The 23,044-nt window shown below is 40.4% G+C and overlaps 2 protein-coding genes across 3 annotated transcripts in view; one reads left to right on the top strand and one right to left on the bottom strand.

Moving 5' to 3' along the window:
* Nucleotides 1–5,570, bottom strand: part of POLR2K (RNA polymerase II, I and III subunit K) — a 36,916-nt gene extending 31,346 nt beyond the window's left edge. The window contains exon 1 of the mRNA XM_078393613.1: nt 5,323–5,570. Coding sequence (XP_078249739.1) covers nt 5,323–5,392 — 70 coding nt within the window. The 5' untranslated portion in view covers nt 5,393–5,570. The remainder of the gene's footprint in view (nt 1–5,322) is intronic.
* Nucleotides 5,166–23,044, top strand: part of RGS22 (regulator of G protein signaling 22) — a 71,894-nt gene continuing 54,015 nt past the window's right edge. For both annotated transcript variants that reach the window (XM_078393611.1, XM_020785330.3), the window contains exons 1-6: nt 5,166–5,327; nt 7,616–7,644; nt 10,749–10,811; nt 14,694–14,924; nt 16,327–16,412; nt 20,198–20,363. In XM_078393611.1, coding sequence (XP_078249737.1) covers nt 5,303–5,327; nt 7,616–7,644; nt 10,749–10,811; nt 14,694–14,924; nt 16,327–16,412; nt 20,198–20,363 — 600 coding nt within the window. In that variant the 5' untranslated portion in view covers nt 5,166–5,302. The remainder of the gene's footprint in view (nt 5,328–7,615; nt 7,645–10,748; nt 10,812–14,693; nt 14,925–16,326; nt 16,413–20,197; nt 20,364–23,044) is intronic.

Here is a 23,044-nt window from a genome sequence, read left to right as displayed (position 1 = left end):
TTGAAACAAATACTAAACTACGGTATCTCTGGAGGGAAAAATGATAAAAGTGTGGTGATCTTACTTTGGGCAAGATTCTCTGGAAAGTTCAAGGCAACAGGAAAAGAGGAAGACCAAATAAGAAATGGATTGTCTTCAGGAAGGAAGCCGTAGACTTGAATTTACAACAGTTGAAACAGGATACTTTGGAAATCATTCATTCATAGGGTTTCCAGAAGTCAGAGGTGACTTGACGGCACATAACAACATCATCATCATCATCATAGCAGTTGTTTATATAACAGAGGACACATTTCTATTCTGCACTTTCCTAGAAATTTTAGGATCAGGATAGTCTAAGCACGGACATTCATGGACCAGACCTTCAAAATCTGTGTAATATATCCCTTAGTGTAATAGTTTCTCTGTTAATCCAATGTTAGAGCTATTGAATAACAACTAACTTTGGTCAAGCGATGCTGTAAGCTGCCTCTGTATACTAATTTTTTAGCTTTAATTATTATATTTTAATGATGTAAGTCACCTTGAGTCCTTTTTGAGGATAAAGGCAGGGTAAAATATTTTAAATAAATGAATAAGTATATATATATATGTTTATTGTGTTAGCAAAGAAGATTTCTTTGCCAGTTTCACTGCATTTGTAAGGCACTATACAGCAAATCTGCATAGTTACAATGTGAGAGGCAGTCACATAACTAGTGAATTAGCTATTCAAACTGAGGTAGCTTTATCCAGATGGTGTTATTTAAACTCTACTACAGTTATATTTGGATCCAAAATAGTTGTCATTGGCTTGATTTTTAATTGTCTGGCTGTTTGAATGTAAAGCAGGCATTTTCAACATTTAGAAGCCCAATATTGTTTATTCTTGTCGAGCAATTCCAACTAATACTCTCCATAGATACAGAGAATGGACGGGTAAACATGTAAATTGGATCCCAGCCCAGTCAAGTTGGGAAGATTATTTTTCCTTTCCTTTTGAGGGAACAAGTGCCGTTCAACACAATGAGAAAACATGCACAAAAAACATGCATAGGTTTGCACTGTTGGCCTCTGCTTTAAAAATAAAGTGTAATCTTACACACATGCATCACTCAGTTTCTTTTCCTTACAGAATTAGAAATTGCAGCTACTGCAGAAATAATTCTGAGGTGTCCACAAATCTCACTGCAAAAACAGGAAACTGCATGGCTTAAGAAAGTAAATGTCAGACACCAATCCACATGCAAAACTAGAAAAAGAACATAAACAGGAACATAGATTTGGAATTTAGACTTCTAGTGTGACAGCCTTGGAACACTATGAAACTCCTAATTTCTCATAAGAAGTAAAAAGCCATGTTGAATCAAACCAAATACTAAGATCCGCTATTCTATTTGCACAGTCCCACTAGCTGCCTATGAGAAGCCTACAATTAGAACAAGTGTGCAGGAGTATGAAATGTACTACAAATTTTCTTTAAAGCCACACAGATTTCCACATACAGTATAGTATTTGAGTAAATAAAGGAAAATACATGAAAAAAAATCCCACAATGTCATCCCTCTTCTGTAGCTATATTTTAAATCTTAACTGTCCATCATACTAGAGCTTCTAAGGTAAAAGTACCATTTTTAGTGTATAACATGATTATTAAGAGGGGGCATTTTAAAAATGCATGCTGCATAGGGAGACTCACACATTCACAGTCATTTTTCTGCACTAGAATTCAAAACATAGTCTTTAAAAATGGGGAAAAAACCCACACACATTAATTTGTCAAGAACAACTGCTCTCCAGACTAATCTTATCTCATTTTCTCATTGGGTAACTTCCCTGTGGTAGAGCGATGGAGGGTGAAGTGAAGGTTGGTGAAGTATTGAATGACTGGAGGTGGGCTAATGCTGTCCTTATCTTTAAAAGGGGAAAATAGGAGGAATGTGGGAACTGAAGACCAGTCATCCTGACATCAATCCAAAAGAAAATTCTGGAGCAGATTATAATGCGGACACTTTGCAAGCACCTTGAAAACAATGAAGTACTGCACTCGTAATAACAGAAAGCAACATGAATTTGTCAAGAACAAATCCTGCCAGACTAATCTTTCCCTAGTAGACAGTGGAAATGCTGTAGATGTAATGTACCTTGGCATCTGCAATGCTTTTGACAAAGTGCCCCATGATATTCTGGTTAGCAAGCTAACTAGGTATGGGCGGGATAGAACAAATGTCATATGGATACATAAATGGTTGCAGAATCATACTTAGAGAGTGATTATCAATGGCTTCTTAAACTGAGAGGAGGTAACAAGAAGGATATCACAAGGCTTAGTCCTGGATCTGATGCTCTTCAACATGCTTATAAATTAATTGGATGTAGAGGTTCAGGGAATGCTTATCAAATTTGCAGATGACACAACATTGGGTGGAATAGCTAATACCTAGAAGACAGAAACAAAATTCAAGAATTAAATTTAAAAGGGATAAGTGCAAAGTTCTATAGCTGGGGTGGGGGAAAACAAATGCAGTTACAGGATGGGGGAATAATATTGTGAAAAGGATATTAGAATTGTAGAGCACAAGCTGAATATGAGCCAACAGTGCAGTGTGGCTGCAAAAAAAGGCAAAGGCTATTTTATGATGCATTAATAGAAATGTAGTTTCAAAAATCCCACAAAGGACTAGTTCCCCTGTATTCAGCACTGGTTAGGTCTGATCTTGAGTACTGTGTCCAGTTTTGGATACCACATTTTAAGAAGAACATGGAAAAACTGGAACAAGTTCAGAGGAGAGGAACAAGGATGATGAGGGGACTGGAAACCGAGCCCTATTAGGAAAGACTGAAAGAACTGATCATGTTTAGTCTTGAGAAAATAAGACTAAGGAGAGGTATGATAGTAATTTTCAAATACTTGATAGCCATATAGAGGAAGGGCAGGATCTGTTTTCATTCATCATAGAGTGCAGAAGAGAGGAAGCCAGATTTCAGTTGAATATCAGCAAAAACTTCCTAAATGATAAAGCAGTACAACAATGGAACCAATCATCTCAGAAGGCACTCTGAGGCATTCAAGAGAAAATTAGACAGCCATCTGTCAGATACACTATAATTTGAATTCCTGCATTGAGCAGGGGGTTGGATTCAGTGATCTTATAGGCCCCTTCCAACTCCATTATTCTATGAAAACCATTATATTAGCTGCTAGACACAAATCTGAATGGCTCTGGTGTTTCCCTCAATCTCTATTTTATATTAAGAATTTGACTATGCATGTTTTGTGACTTTGCTGTCAGATCAGCCTCCTTCCTTCCTATTCCTGTCCCCTAGCGGCCGCACCATTCACCAGCAGCGCAGCTCAATTCTGGACCAGTTGCAGTCGCCAGACTGCCTTCAAAGGCAGATCCACATAGAGCGCATTGCAATAATCTATACGAGATGTTACCAGTGCATGTGTAACTGTCATGAGACTCTGCTCGTCCAGGTGGGGCTGTAGTTGATATAATTTCCACAGCTAAAGGAAGGCGCCTCTGGTCACCGAGTCCACCTGGGCTTCCAGCGTTAGACTGGGGTGCAGGAGCACCCCAGGCTGCGGACCCTGTCCCTTAGGGGGAGTGTAACCCCACTCAGGGCAGGGAAATGGCCCTCCAACCTGTCCGGTGAAGCACCCACTAATAGCGCTTCCGTCTTGTCTGGATAGAGTTTCAGTTTATTAACCCTCATCCAGTCCATTATCAGGTCCAGATACGAGTTCAGCACAGAAACCGTCTCACCTGGATTGGTTGAAAATGAGAGGTAAAGCTGAGTGTCGTCAGCATACTGCTGACTCTCCAGCCCAAACCTCCTGATGACCTCTCCCAGTGGTTCCATGTAAATGTTAAACAGCATGGGGGACAGTATCGAGCCCTGAGGAACCCCATGACATAAGCACCATGGGGAAGAGCAACTGTCCCCCAGCACCACCCTCTGGACACGGTCATGTTCAGAGATGTGGCCAGCATCTTCAGAGGACAGGACTCAGAACTGTGCCTGTGCTCTGGGTTCTGACTCCTGTCCTCTGAAGATGCCGGCCACAGAGACTGGCAAAACGTTAGGAAGAACAACCTTCAGAACACGGCCAAAGAGCCCAAAAAAACCACAACAACCATCCGAAAATACATTAAAGCTATTGCCTTAGACAGCATGAGTTGTCACGAAAAAAACAGCAAATTGTAATTTGTTGTTATTGCATTTTAAATCCCAGGCACAGGAGAATGTCCTTCTAAGATATCCTGTTTCAGGTACCAATATAACCAGTTGGTCTTGCGTATTGCCCACCTTGATTTGAAGAGAGGCATTTGCTCTCTTCAAATCAAGGTGTTCTGCATCAGGCAGCAGGAGTTGCTGGGCATCCAAAATACTGTAATAATAATGATAATAAGAATCTGAGAGGGGTCCATGGTGACGTTGTGCGCCATGGACATTCGTCTGAAGCTGAAGGATTTGTCCTTTACCTCAAAGAGAGCGTGGGCTGGAGCGAGGCCTGACAGGCAAGCGTAGATAAGAACCCCGCGCCGTGTAATCGTCACCAAGGCAGCCTTAAGGGGCTGTCAGGCAGTGCATCATAATAGCGCCTGCCTCGGTTGGAAGAAATCGTAGTCCTTTCCCCGCTTCTTATAGGCAATCAAGTCATTCAGGCCGAGCGTGGCGGGAACCGCAAAGCGCCTGGGCCGCTGAACGGGCGAGAGGCGGCGAAACCCTGCCAGCTACTGTCAAGGGGTGCCGTAGCGGCGCGCCTGGAGAGGGTGCCGCCGCTTTCGCCCGCTGAGCCCGGACCACCCGCCCCCCTTTTAGACGCCGAAAGCCAAGGCAAGGGTTGCTCGACGGAACCCTCTCCTCCGGCCTCCCCCTACCGAACGTGAAGGGGAGATTTCCGCCGCCACCTTAAACGAGCTCTTGGTCGCCGCCACCCGCGCGCCCTCAGCCTCTCTGAGGGCTGGCTGGGCACGGCGACAAAGCACCCAACCCTCCGCCGGCAAGGAGAAGGCAAATGTTTGCTCGTGGAGTCGCGAAAGGCCGTCCACTTGGGGCATTGTCTGCAGGGGCTCCATAGCAACCCAGCCCCGCTTCGCAGGAAGACCACAGGAACTCAGGCAAAGAGAGAGAGAGAGCGAGAGCGAGCAAGGCTCTCTATTCGTGGACACCCGACGCTGGGATTTAGGCTCGTCGCCGAGGCCCTCCCCGCCTTCCCGCTTGCTTCCCCCCTCCCCGAAGAAAATGAGGCTTTAAGCCAGGCCTCGGGGCCAGGGTTCACGGACGCCACCGAACCAGTGCGAGCATCTTCACCATGCGAGAGAAGAGGCTTACCACCGGTATGTAGCGGAGCCCAGGCGGTGGAAGGCGCAGAGGAGCCTTTTCTCTTTTTGCTGGTCGTCATCCCGGGGGAGAGAAATGGGAACCGAGCCAGATGAAAAGCAAAACCCGGCCCCACACCTGCACGGAAAGTTATGTGCAAAAACGGTGCTCGCCAAGGCTCTCTGAGCTGAGACGCGTCACGTGTGAATGCAGGGTGGATGCAGCTTGGCGTGTTAATATGCCATCAAGACGCTTCTGGCTCAGGGCGACCCCAATAGAACTTTAACGTATGTGGGGCTTTCAAGGAGTAGCTCACTATTGCCCCCTCCGGGTATAAGTTTCTATAGCCAAGCAGCCTAATACTGTACTCTGTTCACTAGCTGTTGGCCAGGCTTGGGTCCAGGCGACTTGAATAACTGTATCTCTTCCTTCAGTTTTAAGATCTTCAGATAAACCCTTTCCTCCATTTCACAGCTTGTACACAGGCACATTCAGCGAGGAGAGAGCCTTGTCAGTGGCTGACAATAGCCCAGCTTGCCCAAGGCCACATAGGCTGGCTCTTCTGGGAAGCACAGTGGGGAGAACTGGACTCCCGGCCTCTGGCTGTGCAGCTAGAATAGTAGCCTAAGCCACTGAATTATCCAGCTAGCGCATTTAGTTTAGTGGGGCTTAATTCTCAGTAGACACAGATAGGATTGTGTTGTTAGTGTCACTTGCAGAAAAACTATTTAATTGAATATTCTGACAAAGTTGGTTTTTCAGCTGCATGACAGGTGCAGGATAATCGAAACGTGATTTAATCATTGCTTGTGGAAAACAACAAAGCCAGTCAACCAGCTTGGTTATTTAAATATTTATTATTTTCAACATATTTTGAAACTAAAACACACTTAGTATTTGTAGAAACATAGGCATTATAGAGTGCCTCATTGTAGAAATATAGCTTAAGATAGGTAGATTGGGCTCATCTTCAGATAGAATGAAGCCATGGAACATTCTAAAGAAATGCTAAATGCCTCTGGGTATACACAGACTACTGTTTTCTTCCCAGAGTAACCCCATGATTCCGGTGTTTGTATGTCACAGTGCAATGCTTTATGTGTCTATTCTTAGAACTGGGCTGGGGATTAGGATATCCAGGTTCAAATGCCCAGTGAAACATACAATTCACTGAGTGGCCTTGGCCCAGTTACAGGGGACATTCAGATAGACTGCAATTTATTTGACATGATTTAGAGTGCTGTTGATTAACCTATTCTGTAGCCTGTGCGGTTGATTAATCTGGTCTCAAACAGAGCGGTGAGTAGCATTCTCTGTGATAACAACCCTGTGACACATATACTGGGTTGTGACATTAAAATGGATGACAGAGAAAGCCCTTCCTCTATTTTCATCTTCTCTAACTTTTAAAAATTCCCTAACTGATGCAGTACAGTTCTAGATATTCTAGAGGTGCCCTGCAGTACATACATGTACCTATGTCACTGGGAGAATTTAAAAATAAATAAAAATGTGGAAGTCACAGAGCTGGTGGCTGACAAAAGGACGGGAACGGGCCAGGATAGGGGGAGAATCACAAGGGGGACAAGTTGAGTGACTCAGAGATCTGTCTGAACCCTTCTTACATCTGCAGTGCAAATGTAAGGATCACTCAAGTGCAAGATAAAATAGATCACACTAAAGATAAGAACATTTAAAGTGCAAACCAAACCACTCCAGCTTCCCCATCTGGATTTGACCATCGTTTATTTTCTCTCATTGGGTTCTTGTGGCAATAAAGTGTAGAGATCGAAAGCTGTATCTGCTCTTCAACCTCATTGGAGGAAAGGAGGAACCATTCAATAATACTTAACTTAGTCCTGTTGAGTTTGATATAATTTACTTCTTGGAAACCAAGCACAATAATGCAGGGTTGTTGTTATTTTGCAGCAACAACCATTAAGAGTTTTGTAGGGTATTTGAAAGGCTACTAAAATAATTATCATATAACCTTTCTCAGAGAAAGCCTATGTCATCAGATGCATTATGATTGCATCTTTGGATGCCATTACTCAACCTTTCAAGTATTTATACGTCCCTAATAGGTTCCTATTCAGCAGTAGCAAACATAGCCATAATTTTCCAAAAGCTTCTTCTAAAAAAATCTAATTTTAAAATAACACATGAATATTTATTGTTTAACCTGATCATTCAGTTTAAGTTCTGTGCATCAGTTTCTGAAACAATTCTTGATAGGACTACTAGGAACTAATGTAAATGCTTTGTCTGATTCACATGTTATTCTGTTCATTTTTTTACCATGCAGTACCTCCATGTATAAGAGAAGATGAATTTGTAAGTATCCTCCTCCTCTTGTTCTTTTGATATTAGGCACCCATTTGTTTTGCATGCTGTTCATTTTACCATTTCTAGATTTTATAAGTGGACCCCTTTTTATTGTGCACATTTTTGTGTTCACATTTCCCCCTTTTTTGCATATATTTTAACATCTCTAAGAAAGTACACTATTGATTTATGCCAAATTCTTGATACATTTTAACACAATTTGAATAGGCATAGCTTGTACTTATACCAAAAATATTGCACTGACAACACCAAGTCTAATGCTTTTCATATATTGCTTTAAATAACATTGTGTGATATGTCTCTATATAAGAGTCAGCTTCCTCATCTATCTATCAGAATATCCATGGCATCACAGAAGAACAAGGATGGGCAAGTTCACCAAGTCCATCCTTTTGTGTTCATCTCCCTGTTGCCAGAACGTCTGAGTAACGTTTCCAGTTTTGTTGCTTGTGCTGTTGGCTGGGACTCAGGACTCAGAAAGAAAATACTAAGATTATTTACAAACAATTACTCCACCTATTTGTGTTGATACACTGTTGTTATGTGCTGTCAAGTTGGGTCTGACTTATTGCGACCCTATGAATGAGTGGTCACCAAAATGTCCTACCTCTATAGCCCTTGTTATTTGTTCTTTCTAGGTATAAAGTACTCAGGAGTAGCTCTGGGACTGTGCAGCTTGCCCAAGACTATACAGGCTAGTTCTTCTCCCAGGAGGTGTAGTGGGGTATCAGATTCCCAACTCACTGAGCTCATTAATAAGCATATGAGATGAAGCACTCCTTCAGATAGCCTGAACCCAAGCCATATAGGACTTTATAGTCATAGCCAGCACTTTGAATTTGGCCTGCAAGCAGACTGGCAGGCAGTGTAGCTTTTGTAAAATGAAAGTCACATCATCCCTGCAACCAGCAGTCAGGCTGCAGCATTTTGAACCAGTTAAAATTTTTTTGAACACTCTTCAAAGGCAGCCCCATGTAAAGTCTGCTGCAGTAATTCAGATAGGAAATAACTAAGGTGTGTGTCATACTAATTAATTAAAATTAATTAAAACATACTATTAACATACTAAAATTAATTAAAACATACTATTAAAACAAAATATAGTGTGATATATAATATAAATATTTTTAATCAGTTTTAAAAACTTTAAAAGGCTTCTCCATCTGAGTCAGCTGCTGATTCTCCAAAAGCCTCTCTAAAGCCGCAAGTTTTTAGTTGCTGATGGTTAAAGTGGTTAGGGCTTTGGAGCAGTTCCAAAAGTATCCCCCTCTTTGTTGGCAGGAGTAAGTTTTCTGAGACTGATGATATAGAAAAGAAGTGCATAAATGATTAATTTGAAAAAATATAAGCAGCTTTCTGCATTCCTACCATATTTCATATTTTGGATTCTATAACATGCCAAACCTATGCAGCACAAAAATTATTTGTGAGCACTCACCTACACAAGCATTTCTTGAACCTTATTTGCACCAGTGACATTGGTACTCTTCCTATTGTCCACAATGCTGAAATTAGTACCAACTATGTCAGAACAGGACAGTGCTATGTCGCAGGGTTTCTTTTACATCACTTGCCTTCCTATGCTGTATGTTTTCTTTTTCGTTGTTCTGATTTGTATGTAGTTCTTGTAAGGATGAACTCTGATTCACAATTCTTGTGTGGCTGAGCTCTGTCATGTATTTTTATTGTTACACTAGTGCATAATCTACCATAGTACCATATTGATCCATGTTGTTTGTGGGTGTGTCTTGTAAGGTGTTTCCTTCTGAGTGTTTTTCCACAGATCATCTCTGCACCAGTTCAGAAATCAGCATTATTCCCACCTGTTTTGTTTGCATTTTACTTTTTCTTCTGTTTTACTTCTTCCAGTTCACCAGAAGAATTGAAAATCAGTCAGAAGCAGGAACACTTCCCCATTCTAATTAATGTTTTGTAATAGCACCAAATATCAGCTGTCTCTGCCTTTTCTTTCTGTTTGTTTGTGTTGGGGTGTACAAGCACCTTATAATAAAAGATGATCCGATGTTTCAGAATATCAAAATGTCACACTTTTGTCTTCTCCACCATACAAAATGGACAAATCCAAAGTAGCATACTGCTAGTCGTACAGAATTAGCTGTAGAATAACGTTTAGTGAAAAGACACTGGCAAGAGCAATAATAAAAAGACATTTACACATCAGTCAACCACTATGGCACAAAAGCTGGGGAATGAATGAGTAGTAGGAAGATGAGTGAATATTGTAATGCAATAAAGTTAAGTAGATAAATAAAAACTGGAAGGTTTGGTGATGTTGCAGTTATGAAAGTGATGTGGATGGATGATGGAAAAGGGGAAATTGAGGGAGAAGGGTATGCTGGGTGGAATTTGGGCAAAGAAAACACGCACAAGAGGAAAGCAATAAGGGTCAGGAATGACACACTGAGTGACAATTCAAGATGCATGTGGACAGGATATACTGAAACAACCCAGTACATCTAACAACGATTATCCTTGTGTGTTTGGGCACACACATATATATATATGGTCTAGTTCAGAACAGTTCAAATCAACAGGAAAAAAAAAGCCCATCCTTCCAGGCACCTGGGGCAATGCTTATGGATGTGCTCTATCAGCCTGATGTCAGACATTTTTATTCTGTTAAACATACAATTGTCTATACACTTATGGTATTAAAAGTTAAAGCAAACAAAACAAGCACAGATGCTGTGAATATGTGTGGTAACAGCAGTGAGCTGGTAGGTCCGGGAGTATTTGCTCCATTGACAGCACTGACAATCTGACCATCACTACATTTTGTGGGGTGGATTTCGTTTCGCTGCATCTTTTACTAATGGACTCTAAAGTTTAATAAAATTTTCTGTGTAGAAGTGCTTTTTAAAAACTGTCCAGACTCTCACCATTCAGCTTTAATGGATGTCCCTGGGCTAGAGTATTATTAGAGAGGGAGAGAAACTTTACTCCTTAGGTCCTTTAGCAGGAAAGGAAAGTTGATGCTGTACTGCAGATCACCAATCTGGATTAGAAATAAATAACCATGCCTATTCTATCCTCTAATATGGTTTTGTTTTTGTTCTTTTTTGTCCTCACAGGAAGATTATTTAGCCACTGACGATATACTTGTAGACTTCTTTAATGAATTCTTAAGTCTCCCAGTAAGTATGTCAGTCTAAATTCTTTGTCAGAAACTTATTGGCCAAAATGCTATTGGTGTTGTGGGTTTTTCGGGCTCTTGTGGGTTTTTCAGACAAAAGCTGATCCCACAGCTATAAATACTCAACTCCCAAACAAACTGCACCAGAGCACAGATTGCTACTCCTGTCCTTGTCGGTTAGCTGCAAATAGCTGCAGCGTATTATGCAAACCTAAAACAAACACCAGTAGGATGTCAGCCAATGTGAGTACCATGAAGAACTGGTCTGTAAGATTGTACAGGGTAATGTAACATCTGCATTTGTAATGAGGAGCAAATATTGTGGTTGCCTAGCCTTCCTGCTTGCTTCTATGTCATTATGTATTCTAAGTCACATTTCTGGCGTGTGAGCACATCAGTTGACCATGGAAATTTCATGGAAAAAGGTCCACTGAGAGAATGCTGACGGTGTAATAATTATCTCATGCAGGAAACTGCAGTGTGGTTTTCTAGGTCAAGAGAACAATGCTGCAAGGCATGTCAAAGCAACAAAATGAAAAATGCCTGTTGAGAAATCCTGACCTCATCATATTTTGATTTTCTCAGGAGAATTTTCTCTCCCCAACACTAATACAGTTAATGTGAAAATTTTATATTTCCAGTTTTGCTTTGCTACAGCTCATCGCACAGGTTATTCAGTTATTCAGCAAGAATGTGACACCTCTGTTAAAGCACCATTACAGTTCGGCTTTTTATCTTTGTTGTGCTTTTGCAGCTGTTGCCTAGAAACAAGACCCAAATATATGCATTAGTATATAGGCAATAGGTTAAATAAAAGGAGTGCATTCAGTTTCCAGCGTCATTTGATCCCAAGAAACTTGTACTTGAAGAGAAGCTAAAAATGGAAAGTGATGGATTTAGGCAAAAAGAACCTACACACAGGGGTTCTGTTGGTACAGTCATCAGGTACACTAGAGTGGGCAACAGGTAGATCCAGGTCTCCTGGTAGATTTCTGGATGATTTGCAGCAGATTGTCCAAAAATATCAAGAGAAAACCTGCTACCCACCTCAAGAACTATTCTTTATTCCCAGGGATGAGTCCCTGAGACCACAGGGTTGATGGGAACTCCCACATCACCCCAAAGGTCAGAGACAAAGCCCCAACCTTGAATGGAAAGACACAGGTTCAGATTCTCCCTTCCGGACCCTTCCAGTTACTACTAATGTTTACATGGTTGCTCCTCTACAGAGGTCAGGATGCTAACCATGGAGATGGGAGAAAGAAGTGTGGCATGGGGATGCTGGAATGTGGAGAGCGAGAGGCCATGGTTCTTCATGTTCAAAACTCTTTCCTGTCACCCATCATGCTCCTAAGATGGAGGAGATTTGGACGAATGGAATAAGTGGTCTAACTCCTTCCCCTTCATAGCTTGCAATTCCAAGGGACATTATTATTTTTGAATGATGTAATTACCTCTGTCTTTCTGCCCTGCCAACAAGAATAGTTCAAAAAGGTAATGTTGTCTGATGTCTCTAAGAAGGCTGGGAAAACTAATCAGTTTTGACAACATAGAGATAGACAGTCTAATGGTCCATCTAGACCACTGGTTCTTAACCTTGGGTTACTCAGGAGTTTTGGACTGCAACTCCCAGAAGCCTTCACCACCAGCTGCCCTGACTAGGGTTTCTGGGAGCTGCAGTTCAAAAGCATCTGAGTAACAAAGGTTAAGAACCACTGATCTAGACATACTATAAGACTATCTCTCAAAAAGGGTATATTTTAAAAAATGCAAACTTCCACATGGACATGGAAAATTATCTGTTGATAGTCTTACTCCAGTCACATCATACAGAGACTCCTATATCAAATGGCCTATGCCCATACTACGACGTACTTGTAAATATTTCCCTGCATCTTTTCTCACTGATCATTAGTTATCTCTGTCAATGTAGATTACATCTGCAGGTGGGATTGAGCTGGATTTGGTCTTTGAATGGGCAACAATCAGCAGGACTGTGTGCACCCTTGGCAGTGTACCTACTGTTGGAGTTATTTCAACCTAACAGGCTACCTTTATCAAGTCTGGCTGTGATCATTCCTTCCTCGACTCTGATTTCAAAGAGAGCCTGCCTCTCTGCTCTGTGTTGCTCTTTCCCCCTCTTGAGTCTGTTGAAGTCCGTTGTTCAAAGCAGTCATGTTTGTCAGTTTGCTCTTTGATCTGTTCAGAACTGTAAGTAAAGAAAATAATTGTTATTCTTTCTATTACAAATGTCTCAAAGGGAGTTATTGAGACTGTAAGGGCCAGTGAATGAGAAAAGGGTTGAACTATTAATTTAACAAAAACCTCAAAACTGTAACACCTACAGTGGTCTGAAATGTTAAATGTGAGTCCTCCTGTGCCACATAGAACTGCTATGCATCTGTGCAACCCATTTCAGACAAAGGTAGTGAATGCATTTGATTAACTTAGTAGTTTGGCACTCAGCATACTAGCATAGGCAGTTGGTTCCTTCATTCCATTCCTGCATATACCTTATAAATGATTGGTGGCCAAGCATCCAAAATGATAATACAGCTTATATTGAAAACATTATTATTGGCATCCATTTTACTACATTAAAGGAGCCAGATGTTTTCTGTTTAGTCAAGTGGAATATAGGGAAATGGGTCCTTGAGCTCCATTGCTAGACATCAAATTAAAAATAGACACAAATGATTAATTAATATTATCCTTGGTTAGTTTTCTATGTAAATCTAGCACCGTTAAAATTATCTGGTGCCTGTTCTAATGGTTTCAGATTGCAAAACTCATCTGTTTCATTTGCTTCAATTGTATGTTAATAGAAGCTAACAAAGCTTCAACAATTTGGAATTGTTTCAATAGCATTTATTCCCTTCTCTTTAAATAAATAGTGGATACTATGGAGTGAAAAATCTATATTCATACATGGCTTAAGACATTCAGGTGTTTTTGGTTGTTTTCTTTTTAAACGTTGGAATCACATATGCATGAAGCATTTGAATATTAAGTTGGAAGGAATGCTCTGTATGCTGTCCCATGCTGGAAGTTGGGCATAGATTACTATAGTAGGTGGGACTCATTAGCTGGGAGGAGGCAGACACAGTTTTGATTTTTATGCATAGCAAGCCTTTAAAATAATTCAGGATTCAAGGTTCTCCAAAACATTTCTACAACTTTATTAATACTCTCTAGAACAGGTGTCTCCAAATGTTTCAGAGGGAGGGCCACATCATATATCCTGCACAGTTTTGAGGGCTGAAGGAAGGCATGCACACATATGTACACTCACTCCTACATACACTCCTGCACGCATGCATGCAAGCCCACACACCCGCCCACACTCCCGCCTTCCCACCCACACTCCTGCCCGTCTGCCTACTCTCACCTGCCTGCCCACCAGGCTGGATAAAAAGGCAAGGCGGGCCAGATGTGGTCGGTGGGCTATAATTTGAAGACCCTTGCTCTAGAAGGATGGATTAATTTTCAGGTTGGTGATTCAGTGAAAAAAGATGCAGTGGACTGAGGTTCAGGGTCAGACTATATATCACAGAGAGACTGAAATGTGGGAGTGTTCCAGAGATGTGCTTCAATGTAATGGAAGAATCATGCTCATTAAATAAAGCATGGGCTCACAACCTTGTGACCAGTCGCAAAACAAAACAAGCTGGTTTTGCAAACTGCTTGAAGTGTGAAAAGTTCCTGCTGTGATAATCAGAACCTTTCAGCATTTAAGGAATATCTTCTTCTAATGATATGCAAGCAATGTCTTGTTTGGCCCTCAGCAGTAGAATTCTGATACATTTAATAATTTGCAAAATGTAACGCTATAATGACTTGGCTATAGTTACATTATTTTGAAATATAATTTTTGTCGTTGTAGATTTTTGCAGAATCGATTAAATTTAACCCTGATTTTGGAATTTTTGAAGTGGCTACCGACACTCCACAACGTATGGAAAACCAGCTCAGAAAGATGCTGTATGAACAGAAACCAAGGAAACCTATTTATGATGTTACAAAGCCAGCAAGGTCAGAAACCCCGCTTTCTAAAGACAGCAGTCCTCCTCCTCTACCACAAATTGTAGATTTTGATCTAAATTACAAAACAATGGTAAGAATATGTGTTTTTTCAGCCTCTTTGTTCTGTTAGCAATATGTATGTACTGTATAAGGCCGATATCTTATTGCTAGTCCCAACTGGATTAGATCTGTTCACTCAATGGGCAAAGTCTTGTTTCACAATTTTGCACTTGATCTAAATCAGATCACGTGGTGGAAACATTTCACTTAATTAAAAGCTTTATATTCCCTTTTTAAGGTTTTCAGGCTCCCTTGGGCTGTCTTTTGCCCTGGGGGAGCCTTTGGGAGGGTGGGTGGAGCCTTTAAAAATAAGAAATCACTGGTGGATTGGTGGCAGCAGTCCCGTTCCTCCTGGTGGCTGTCCCGTGATGATTTTTTATGTTTAAGGGCTCAGCTCTCCCACATGTCCCAAAGGCTTCCCAGGGCAAAAGGGAGCCAGAGGGAGACTCAGAAAGGGGAAGTAGTTTTTAATTTAAGAAACCCTTTGTGCCCAATCTGAGTTGCACTAGGTACCAATTTATGCTGCTCAGATTTTGTCCAAACAAAAAGGTTGGAATTGTTTGCTGCAAACAAAAAGGTTGGAATTTGTTTCAACTCTTATATTTAAAGAGGCCAAAATAAAGAAGAAATCTTTCATGTTCCCAGAAACTATTATCAGTAAACAATGGAAGACATATTTTAACATGACAAGAATAGCTTCCCTTTGCCCCTACAAAATATATTATAACATCTATGGCCAATTCCAGCATTCTGTATTTTTAGGCATGTTTCTAGTGGAAAGCTTTTCCGTCTCCTCTGCAGATGCTCTTAGACACCAGGGAACACAGTTCTCACATAACTCTACAAAAAGAAATTAATGTTTCCAAGTAGTCATAGTTCTTGGATTTCACACTTTGGAACAAATTTGTTGCCATTCAGGACGGATACTGTCAAACCAAATTTCAGACATGTGTTGCCTACCTTTATAAGAGGAAACTGGTGATGGTAAAGAAGCTGCCTTACATAAAAGGTTTTCCACCATTATTGATCTTCTTAATTGATTGAATTAAGTGCACACCATCAAATACATTTTGACTTATGGACACCTTTTCAGGGTTTTCTAAGTACAGTATATTCAGAAATGGCTTACTAGTCCCTTCTTCTTGGGCCGCCGTGGGACTGTGCAGCTTGCCCAAGGCTATATGAGCTGGCTTCTGCGATGCATTGTGGAGAATTAATCTCTCAAACTGGCTCCACAGCCATTTGCTTAACTCACTGAGCTATCCAGCCAGCCAATTTATCTTCTTACAGTCCAAGAACACTTCCAGTGAACATCACAATTCTTAGGAACTTTATTTGTATATCAGTGGCTCATACTATAAACAAAGGTGTTTGTATACGTATAAAATACAACTTGAACTGAAATAAAATTTACATAAATTTTCTTTTGCTAGTGTTTGGACCGAGAACAGGCCATTGAGTGGATTAAAAAGGAAAGATTGCCTGCGTTTTTAGAGAGTGATTGTTACTTTGAATACAGGTACTGCAACTTCTAATGTAAGGTTTAACATTGCACGTTACTCCTGACAAAACATACCATAATTTCCGGATACTTTAAACCTAGCTTACGTAATTGTAATGACTCTTGTGAATAATGAAATGGATTCTGTTTTTATAGTCTCTTGCTATAGCTTGTAATTTTTATGAGCAATAATAATTTATTGCCTTTACATTGTGTTTCACATATATTCATCATGGAACTTTATTGATGTGCATGCATTTAATCAATGGAATCCTTCCACAGCATTCTCATGGTAATGCACTTTGTCTAATCTAGTCTGCATTTCTTTGTCATTTCTGAACTAGACACATTACTGCAGCGTAATATGTTTCTTAAACTAAGTTTGGCTGTTGAAGACAAATTGATTGCAAGCACACAACTACAATTAAGAGATTGGAGTATTTCCTTCCATAGGCTGTTTCCTCTGCAGGGCTGGCTCTTCTATTAGACAAAAAGAGGCATTTGCTGAGTTACGTGGACTATGCACAGTGGGAGACTCCCAAACCCTTGCTTGAAGTAAAAGCAGTTGTGTGCTGTATAGCCTTGCGCCGCATCCATAAACTAGCCTACTCTTAGAAATGTGCTTTCTCTTTTCTTCCTCTGGCTTCCCAGAAGCTATTATCAGTAAACAATAGAAGACATATTTTAACATGACAAGCTCCCAGACAAATATCTGGGCCAAATATTTCAGCCATCAAACACATACTTATAGATGCCTACATTTTGCTCACCTGGAGAAAGCCACCTCTGCTTTTTGTTGCTAATGTTGAGGGGCAAATGAGATTGATGCAGTGCTTCCTGGAAGTCCTAGTTCTTCAGGAAGTGCCCTCTATACAGCCGAATGGGCAATGAGACTAAGACTCTCAGGAAGCATCATCACAACTTCCTCTTTTTCACATTGACAACTGAAAGGAAAGGCCATAGAAGGCCACTCAGCTTTGGGGGTAGGCCATCTCCAGGTGAAAAAAAATGTAGGTGTCTATAGGTACATGTTTGTGGATTGAAACTCACAAAATTTGAATTCTGGGAGTTGAAATGAAAAAGAAAAACCACATAGACAAAAGAGCACATCTCTGTCTACTGTCCTTTAGCATATGATTGGTGCATTCTTGTATTCCCTGCAGGTAAACAATACTCAGTAACCAGTCTGGCCCATTTCTTTAAAGGGAATGGAGTGAATATGTTGTACACCTTCTCACCTGTTGCTTCAAGCTTTGGAACATCCTTGCCTCTAATCCTGACTAGACTATGGTTAATGTCTGCACTAGTTTTAAACTTCTTTAATGATATGTAAAGTCCAGTTTAAATGGGGTATTTGGAACAGACTTCCCTCCCTAGTTGCATGTCTTGGTTAAGAGTTAACCATGGTTGGTCTTAATTCTAGTACTGTGGTAGGCTAGGAATAGGAAATGTATGTGAGAGAAGGAAAGCTTTTTGGGAAGACCATTGCTTGAGGCAAGGGTACTCAAAGCCTGAGGGCTGAGGAGGCAGTTTTTCAGCTTGAGGAACATACTGTTCCCTAGAATGCAAATTGAAGTGGCTGAATGTCTAATAAGTGGCTAGAAGTGCAGTTTTGTAAAACCCAATTTGGGTTATTTTGGGGTTTACAATGCAGGTGAAATTATCAATTTTTCTTTAATACATTCTAGCTTGGGAACTAGTGGTTTGCAAAAATGAGAGGGGTATGTGAGGCCTATTGAATGCGTGTTTCCCACTCTTGGCTTGAAAGATATCTCCAGATCTTAGCTAAGACACTTGAACGTTGTATTTGGATGATTTTTAAGAGTGGCTATTAAGAATGAGGTGAACACTAGTTTTATCCTCTCATGCGAAATGGATCATGAATATAAATGTATGCATCTACTGCAGGCAGTACTTCATCACTTTGAACTAACTGAAAGAAATACAGTATAATTTTTCTCTCATAAAGCCATTGTCCATAGATGGGTCTGTGGAAGACTGAAAGGAATATGGAAGGGTTTTATGGCAAAACATTGATTTATTTTGTTTTACAATTGTTTTGTAGTGATGTGGTTTAAATTATGTCTTTAACTTGTTTTTATGTTTTAAGTGAATTTGCATTCATTTGAATTTTATTGTTAGCTGTCTTGACTGCCTTTCTCGGCAAAAATCGGATGCAAATTTAATAACTAAATAATATATAAGGGGGTTGAAACAAATAAGCTCATGCTTCTAGATAATTTCATGCAATTTCATGTTTTTCCTTTTAATTGTGTTTTAGAGTGACATATTCACTTTTTATGCTTTTAGTTTTTAATTACAGTGGTGCCTCGCAAGACGATTTTAATTTGTTCCGTGAAAATCGCCGTCTTGTGAAAAAATCATCTTGCGAGGTTCCCTATAGGAACCTCGCAAGACGAATGAAATTTATTCGTCTTACGAAGCATCGGGCTCGGGGGGGGGGGAAGTCTTGCGAAGCATGGTCATAGGAAAAACCGTCTTGCAAAGCACTATAGGGATCGCAAAAAACAATCGTCTTGTGGGTTTTTCGCGCCGCGAGACAATTGTCTTGCGAGGCACCACTGTATTACTGTTCCCTTAAACTACTTTGAGCATCTCCTAACTGGAGAGGGAAAATGAGTTATATGTTTTACTATGAATAGTAAAAATTCTGCTGCAGTTTAAGTCTGAAAGGATTTTTAAACAGAGACTCTGGCAGCAGGATTCAGATACCCTGTTTATTTCTGCATCAGCAGTTATGAAGAAGTAGAGGGCAACACACTGGCTGGAGCTATGTAGCACTGATTCTACTACTCAAGAGTTTTATGATGTTCGGCAGCTTTCATCTGAGAAGGGATCAGGGATCTTGAGTGGCCCCTCTGGCCTTGGATAAATCTGCCCGAGCAACCTGTCATTTAGTTCAGGCTGTGTGGGATGTTTGCTGCTGTTGAGCTTTGGTTTTCTATCAGCCTATCTCCGGACTGATCAACTTCAGCTACTGATGTAAATCCTCACTTAATTTATTCACCCATGGGAGGACAAGGAGCTACAAAATTATTCACCTCACCTTGTTAAGAGGGTGGTGCTCTTAATAAGAGAAGAGAATGAAAATGAGAATTTTTAGGACCAATTAACCAGAATTGCTCAAATGACATTTTTACACAAATTTTGTGAAGTGACAGAGGCTGTTATTTTGTTTTATGGGTCTTTAAAGATCAGAAGAAGGGATGGATGGGTTATGATTCAATGTAACAACCCTAACTTACTAGTTTTCACAAGCTGTAATCATAAAGCATCCTTCTGCCTCTTTCAACAGGTTCATTCAAATGGAGATGTACAAGTAGGCTCAAAAACAGTTCTCCTACTGAGCTTCTCCCCACATCCTGATTTTTCAGCTTCTTTCTTTATCCTTCTAGAAGGCCAAAGTAGCAGTTTTTGTTCTATTAGATGGGAGTGAAGTTAAAACATTGTTTAATTCTCCTTTAGCATAGTGGAGCTGCTGAAACAATCTTCTCCAACCGAGTATGTAGTAGACTCCTGTTGTCCATTCTAGATGGTGTTAGATTGTGGAATTCTTTTTTTAAAGAAATAGGGGGCTTTTGGATTGCATCCTGAGAGGACACCTGACTCATGCAATATTCTTTAAAACATTTCTGACAATGGGTGGGACTAAACAACATGAACAATATATTAATGATGTCTTTACATAATGATTTATTTAAAAATGTAACAAATCAGTGATTTTTTTGGTTAACATTAAATTGGGAACTTTAAGTGATTCTACATTTGTCACCTTTCTGTAGGTTGGCTAAACTGATATCACAGGTAGAGTGGAGCAAAACCGGTGTCAATTTTGTTGTAGACAAAAAATATTACCCTTGGTTCACGAAAAGTCCACCACCAATAGAACCCTTTGAAGAAAATGAAGATGATTTGATTATGAAAAAGTTCTATGTCTCTCTGGGCCAGGTAAAAGGAACTCTATAATTTAAATAATGGGTTTTGTCATGAAATATGGAGTTATAAGTCTTAGTGTTATATTTTTCTTCTTTCAACCATCGAATCAGCTCATATAGCTTTCCCTTCCTTTATCCTCACAGAAACCCAATGAAAATAGGGTTTTTCTTTTGAGGAGATAACCATGTTTGTCTATTGCATCAAAAATAACACAGGCATGTGGCACCTTTAAGATTTACACATTTATTTGCCACCAGCTTTTGTGGACTGCAGCCCACTTCTTCACATGCATAGAATATAATCTCAGTAGAGAGATATTTATTGACTTTTTGGGAGGAGAAAAGATAAACTGTAATGGTCTGGCATTATGGTCAGTCAGTAGTCATTGGGAATGATATGTAGGGTGGTTGTTCAGAGTCATTTACAGGAGAGTGGTGCATAACAGATAGCATTCAAGCATAGATAAGCAGCTTAACACTCCTGTGGTGGGAAAGATTCCAGTATAATGGAAGAATATGGGCGATAATTTTATAGATTTATATGGACATTGCTTTCGGAATGAAGATAGGACATAATGAAACAGTAGTAGCATATTAATAGATCTGCATTGATGAGCTGATTAATACATATAACAAGATGAGAAACCCCTGCCTGTACTTAGACCATTGAGTTGAATGTTTTAATATATTCTTGTTCAGCTGTTTCCCTTTGGAATTCATCCTTGAAGTTCTTTTGTTCCATGGTGGTCACCTCAAGATCAGCGACACAGTGTCCAGTGAGACAGAAACATTCTTCCACTGGCTTCTGCCTGATGTTTTTTCTCATATCGATTTTCTGTCAGTTTATTCTTTTGCATAGAGAATGTCCCATTTGTCCAATGTAAAATGGTCCAAGGTCTATCCAGTGTCTAAGAAGATAGACAAGGATAAGAGACCTAGTCACCGGCACAAGGTTATTTAGTAAACTTCAAGGCTGAGTGGGGACTTAAACACATCTTCCTGTTTGGCATTGTATCCCATGAGTAAGGGAACTGTTAGCTGAGAGGTTAGTTGTAAATTGTATCATGTGGAATACAGCAGTCTCATTTGATTTCAGAAGCTAAGCCGGGGTGGGCCTGTTTAGTATTTGGATGACAGATCACCAGGGATTTCCAGGTAGGGCTTGGAAAGAATCTTGTTTGAAACCAAAGAGGGCTGCTGCCAGTTAGAATTGACAGCAGTGGCCCTGATGGACCAAGAGTCTTCATCAGAAGAAAGCAGCTCCCTGTATTCCTATGCGCCTTTGAATTCCGCCCTTTGGCTCACCTTCTCAGCCATGCAAGGAAAGTCTGCTTACAAAAAAAGCTCCAATTTATCCATGTGTCTTTCCTTCTAAGCCTAATTTCTACATAAAAGAGGTATGACAGCAGGAAGAAAAAACCTCAGAGGCCTACTGCTCTGCGATTTTCATACCATATACCAGTGGTTCCCAACCTTGTGTCCCTAGATGTTGGACTGCAATTCCTACAAGCCCTTGTCAGCACAGTGGTGAAGGCTTCTGGGAGTTGTGGTCCAAAATGTCTGGGGACCCAAGGTTGGGAACCACTGGCTTATGCAGCAGTAGATGAAAGACTGAAGAAGAACAAGAGGAAGGGAGCGAAGGAATGTGTGAAAAACAAAAGTGGCAAAAAGAAAGGAAAGGCTATTTTCCAACTTTGGTCTCACCCACACAGACAACTTGAGTTCCACTACCTGTGGTGAATTCACAGGCAACTTTAATAAGGTGCAATTTATGGTTTCAGACAATTTATCTTAAATTTTGTTTTGTTTATACCTTACCTTTCCCTCAGTGAGCACAAGGAAGTAAAAACATTGTTCTTTCCAGCTTTTATCCTCACAATAGCCCTTGTGGGATAGTTCCGGGTTAGAGGGTGGCTCCAAATTCAGTATGGTAACCACTATAGAACGTTGACTGTCAGATTATGAGCAGATTCATCTTTTTAAAATCTTCATATTTGATATAATTAGAAGAATACAAATTGGGGGTGGAATAGTAATGTTAATAGTAATGTTATGGGTCCTCCTGCAAGTCCCCTGATATGTCTAACAAAGCCTTAGTTACCCTTCTGTGATATACTATAAGCCTTCCAGAGATTTCCTTCTCCATTCTGTCCCCAAGTTTCATGGGTCTGGAGGGACTAATGGTAAAGTTGAAGTTAACTTCCCTGCTGTTTTGGGCTCCCAATAGAACAGTAGTTCCCAACTTTGGATCCCCAGATGTTTGGGATTAAAACTCCCAGCACCACTAACAATGCTGGCTAGGATTCCTGGGAGTTGTAGTCTAAGAACAACTAAGGATCCAAAGTTGGGAACAACTACAATAGACTGGGGGGGGGGGAATTTTCTCACCCCACTGCTCTAGCATCTGTACCATACTGATTTTCTATTGGATGTTTATATAGAATACAGTTCTCTTCTTTCTCCTGGTCTCTTGGATATTCAGTCAGTTACACCATAGGTATGACCCAAAGAGGTAGCTATGTTTGTCTATTTCAACAAAAGAAAAAGAAAAAAGTATTGTGGCCCCTTCAAGATTGAGTTTGCAATCCACTTTTTCCAAATACTTGGGGCACAATGTGTCTGTTCTTCAAACCCATGTGCCTTCATATTTCTGAAGAAATTGATTGTAGTTTTTGAAAGCTTACACTGATTTTG

This window comes from Pogona vitticeps, chromosome 4, assembly GCF_051106095.1.
Source record: "Pogona vitticeps strain Pit_001003342236 chromosome 4, PviZW2.1, whole genome shotgun sequence".
NCBI lineage: Eukaryota > Metazoa > Chordata > Lepidosauria > Squamata > Agamidae > Pogona > Pogona vitticeps.
Note: the sequence above shows the minus strand (reverse complement) of the source record. Positions and strands in the feature narration are given on the sequence as shown.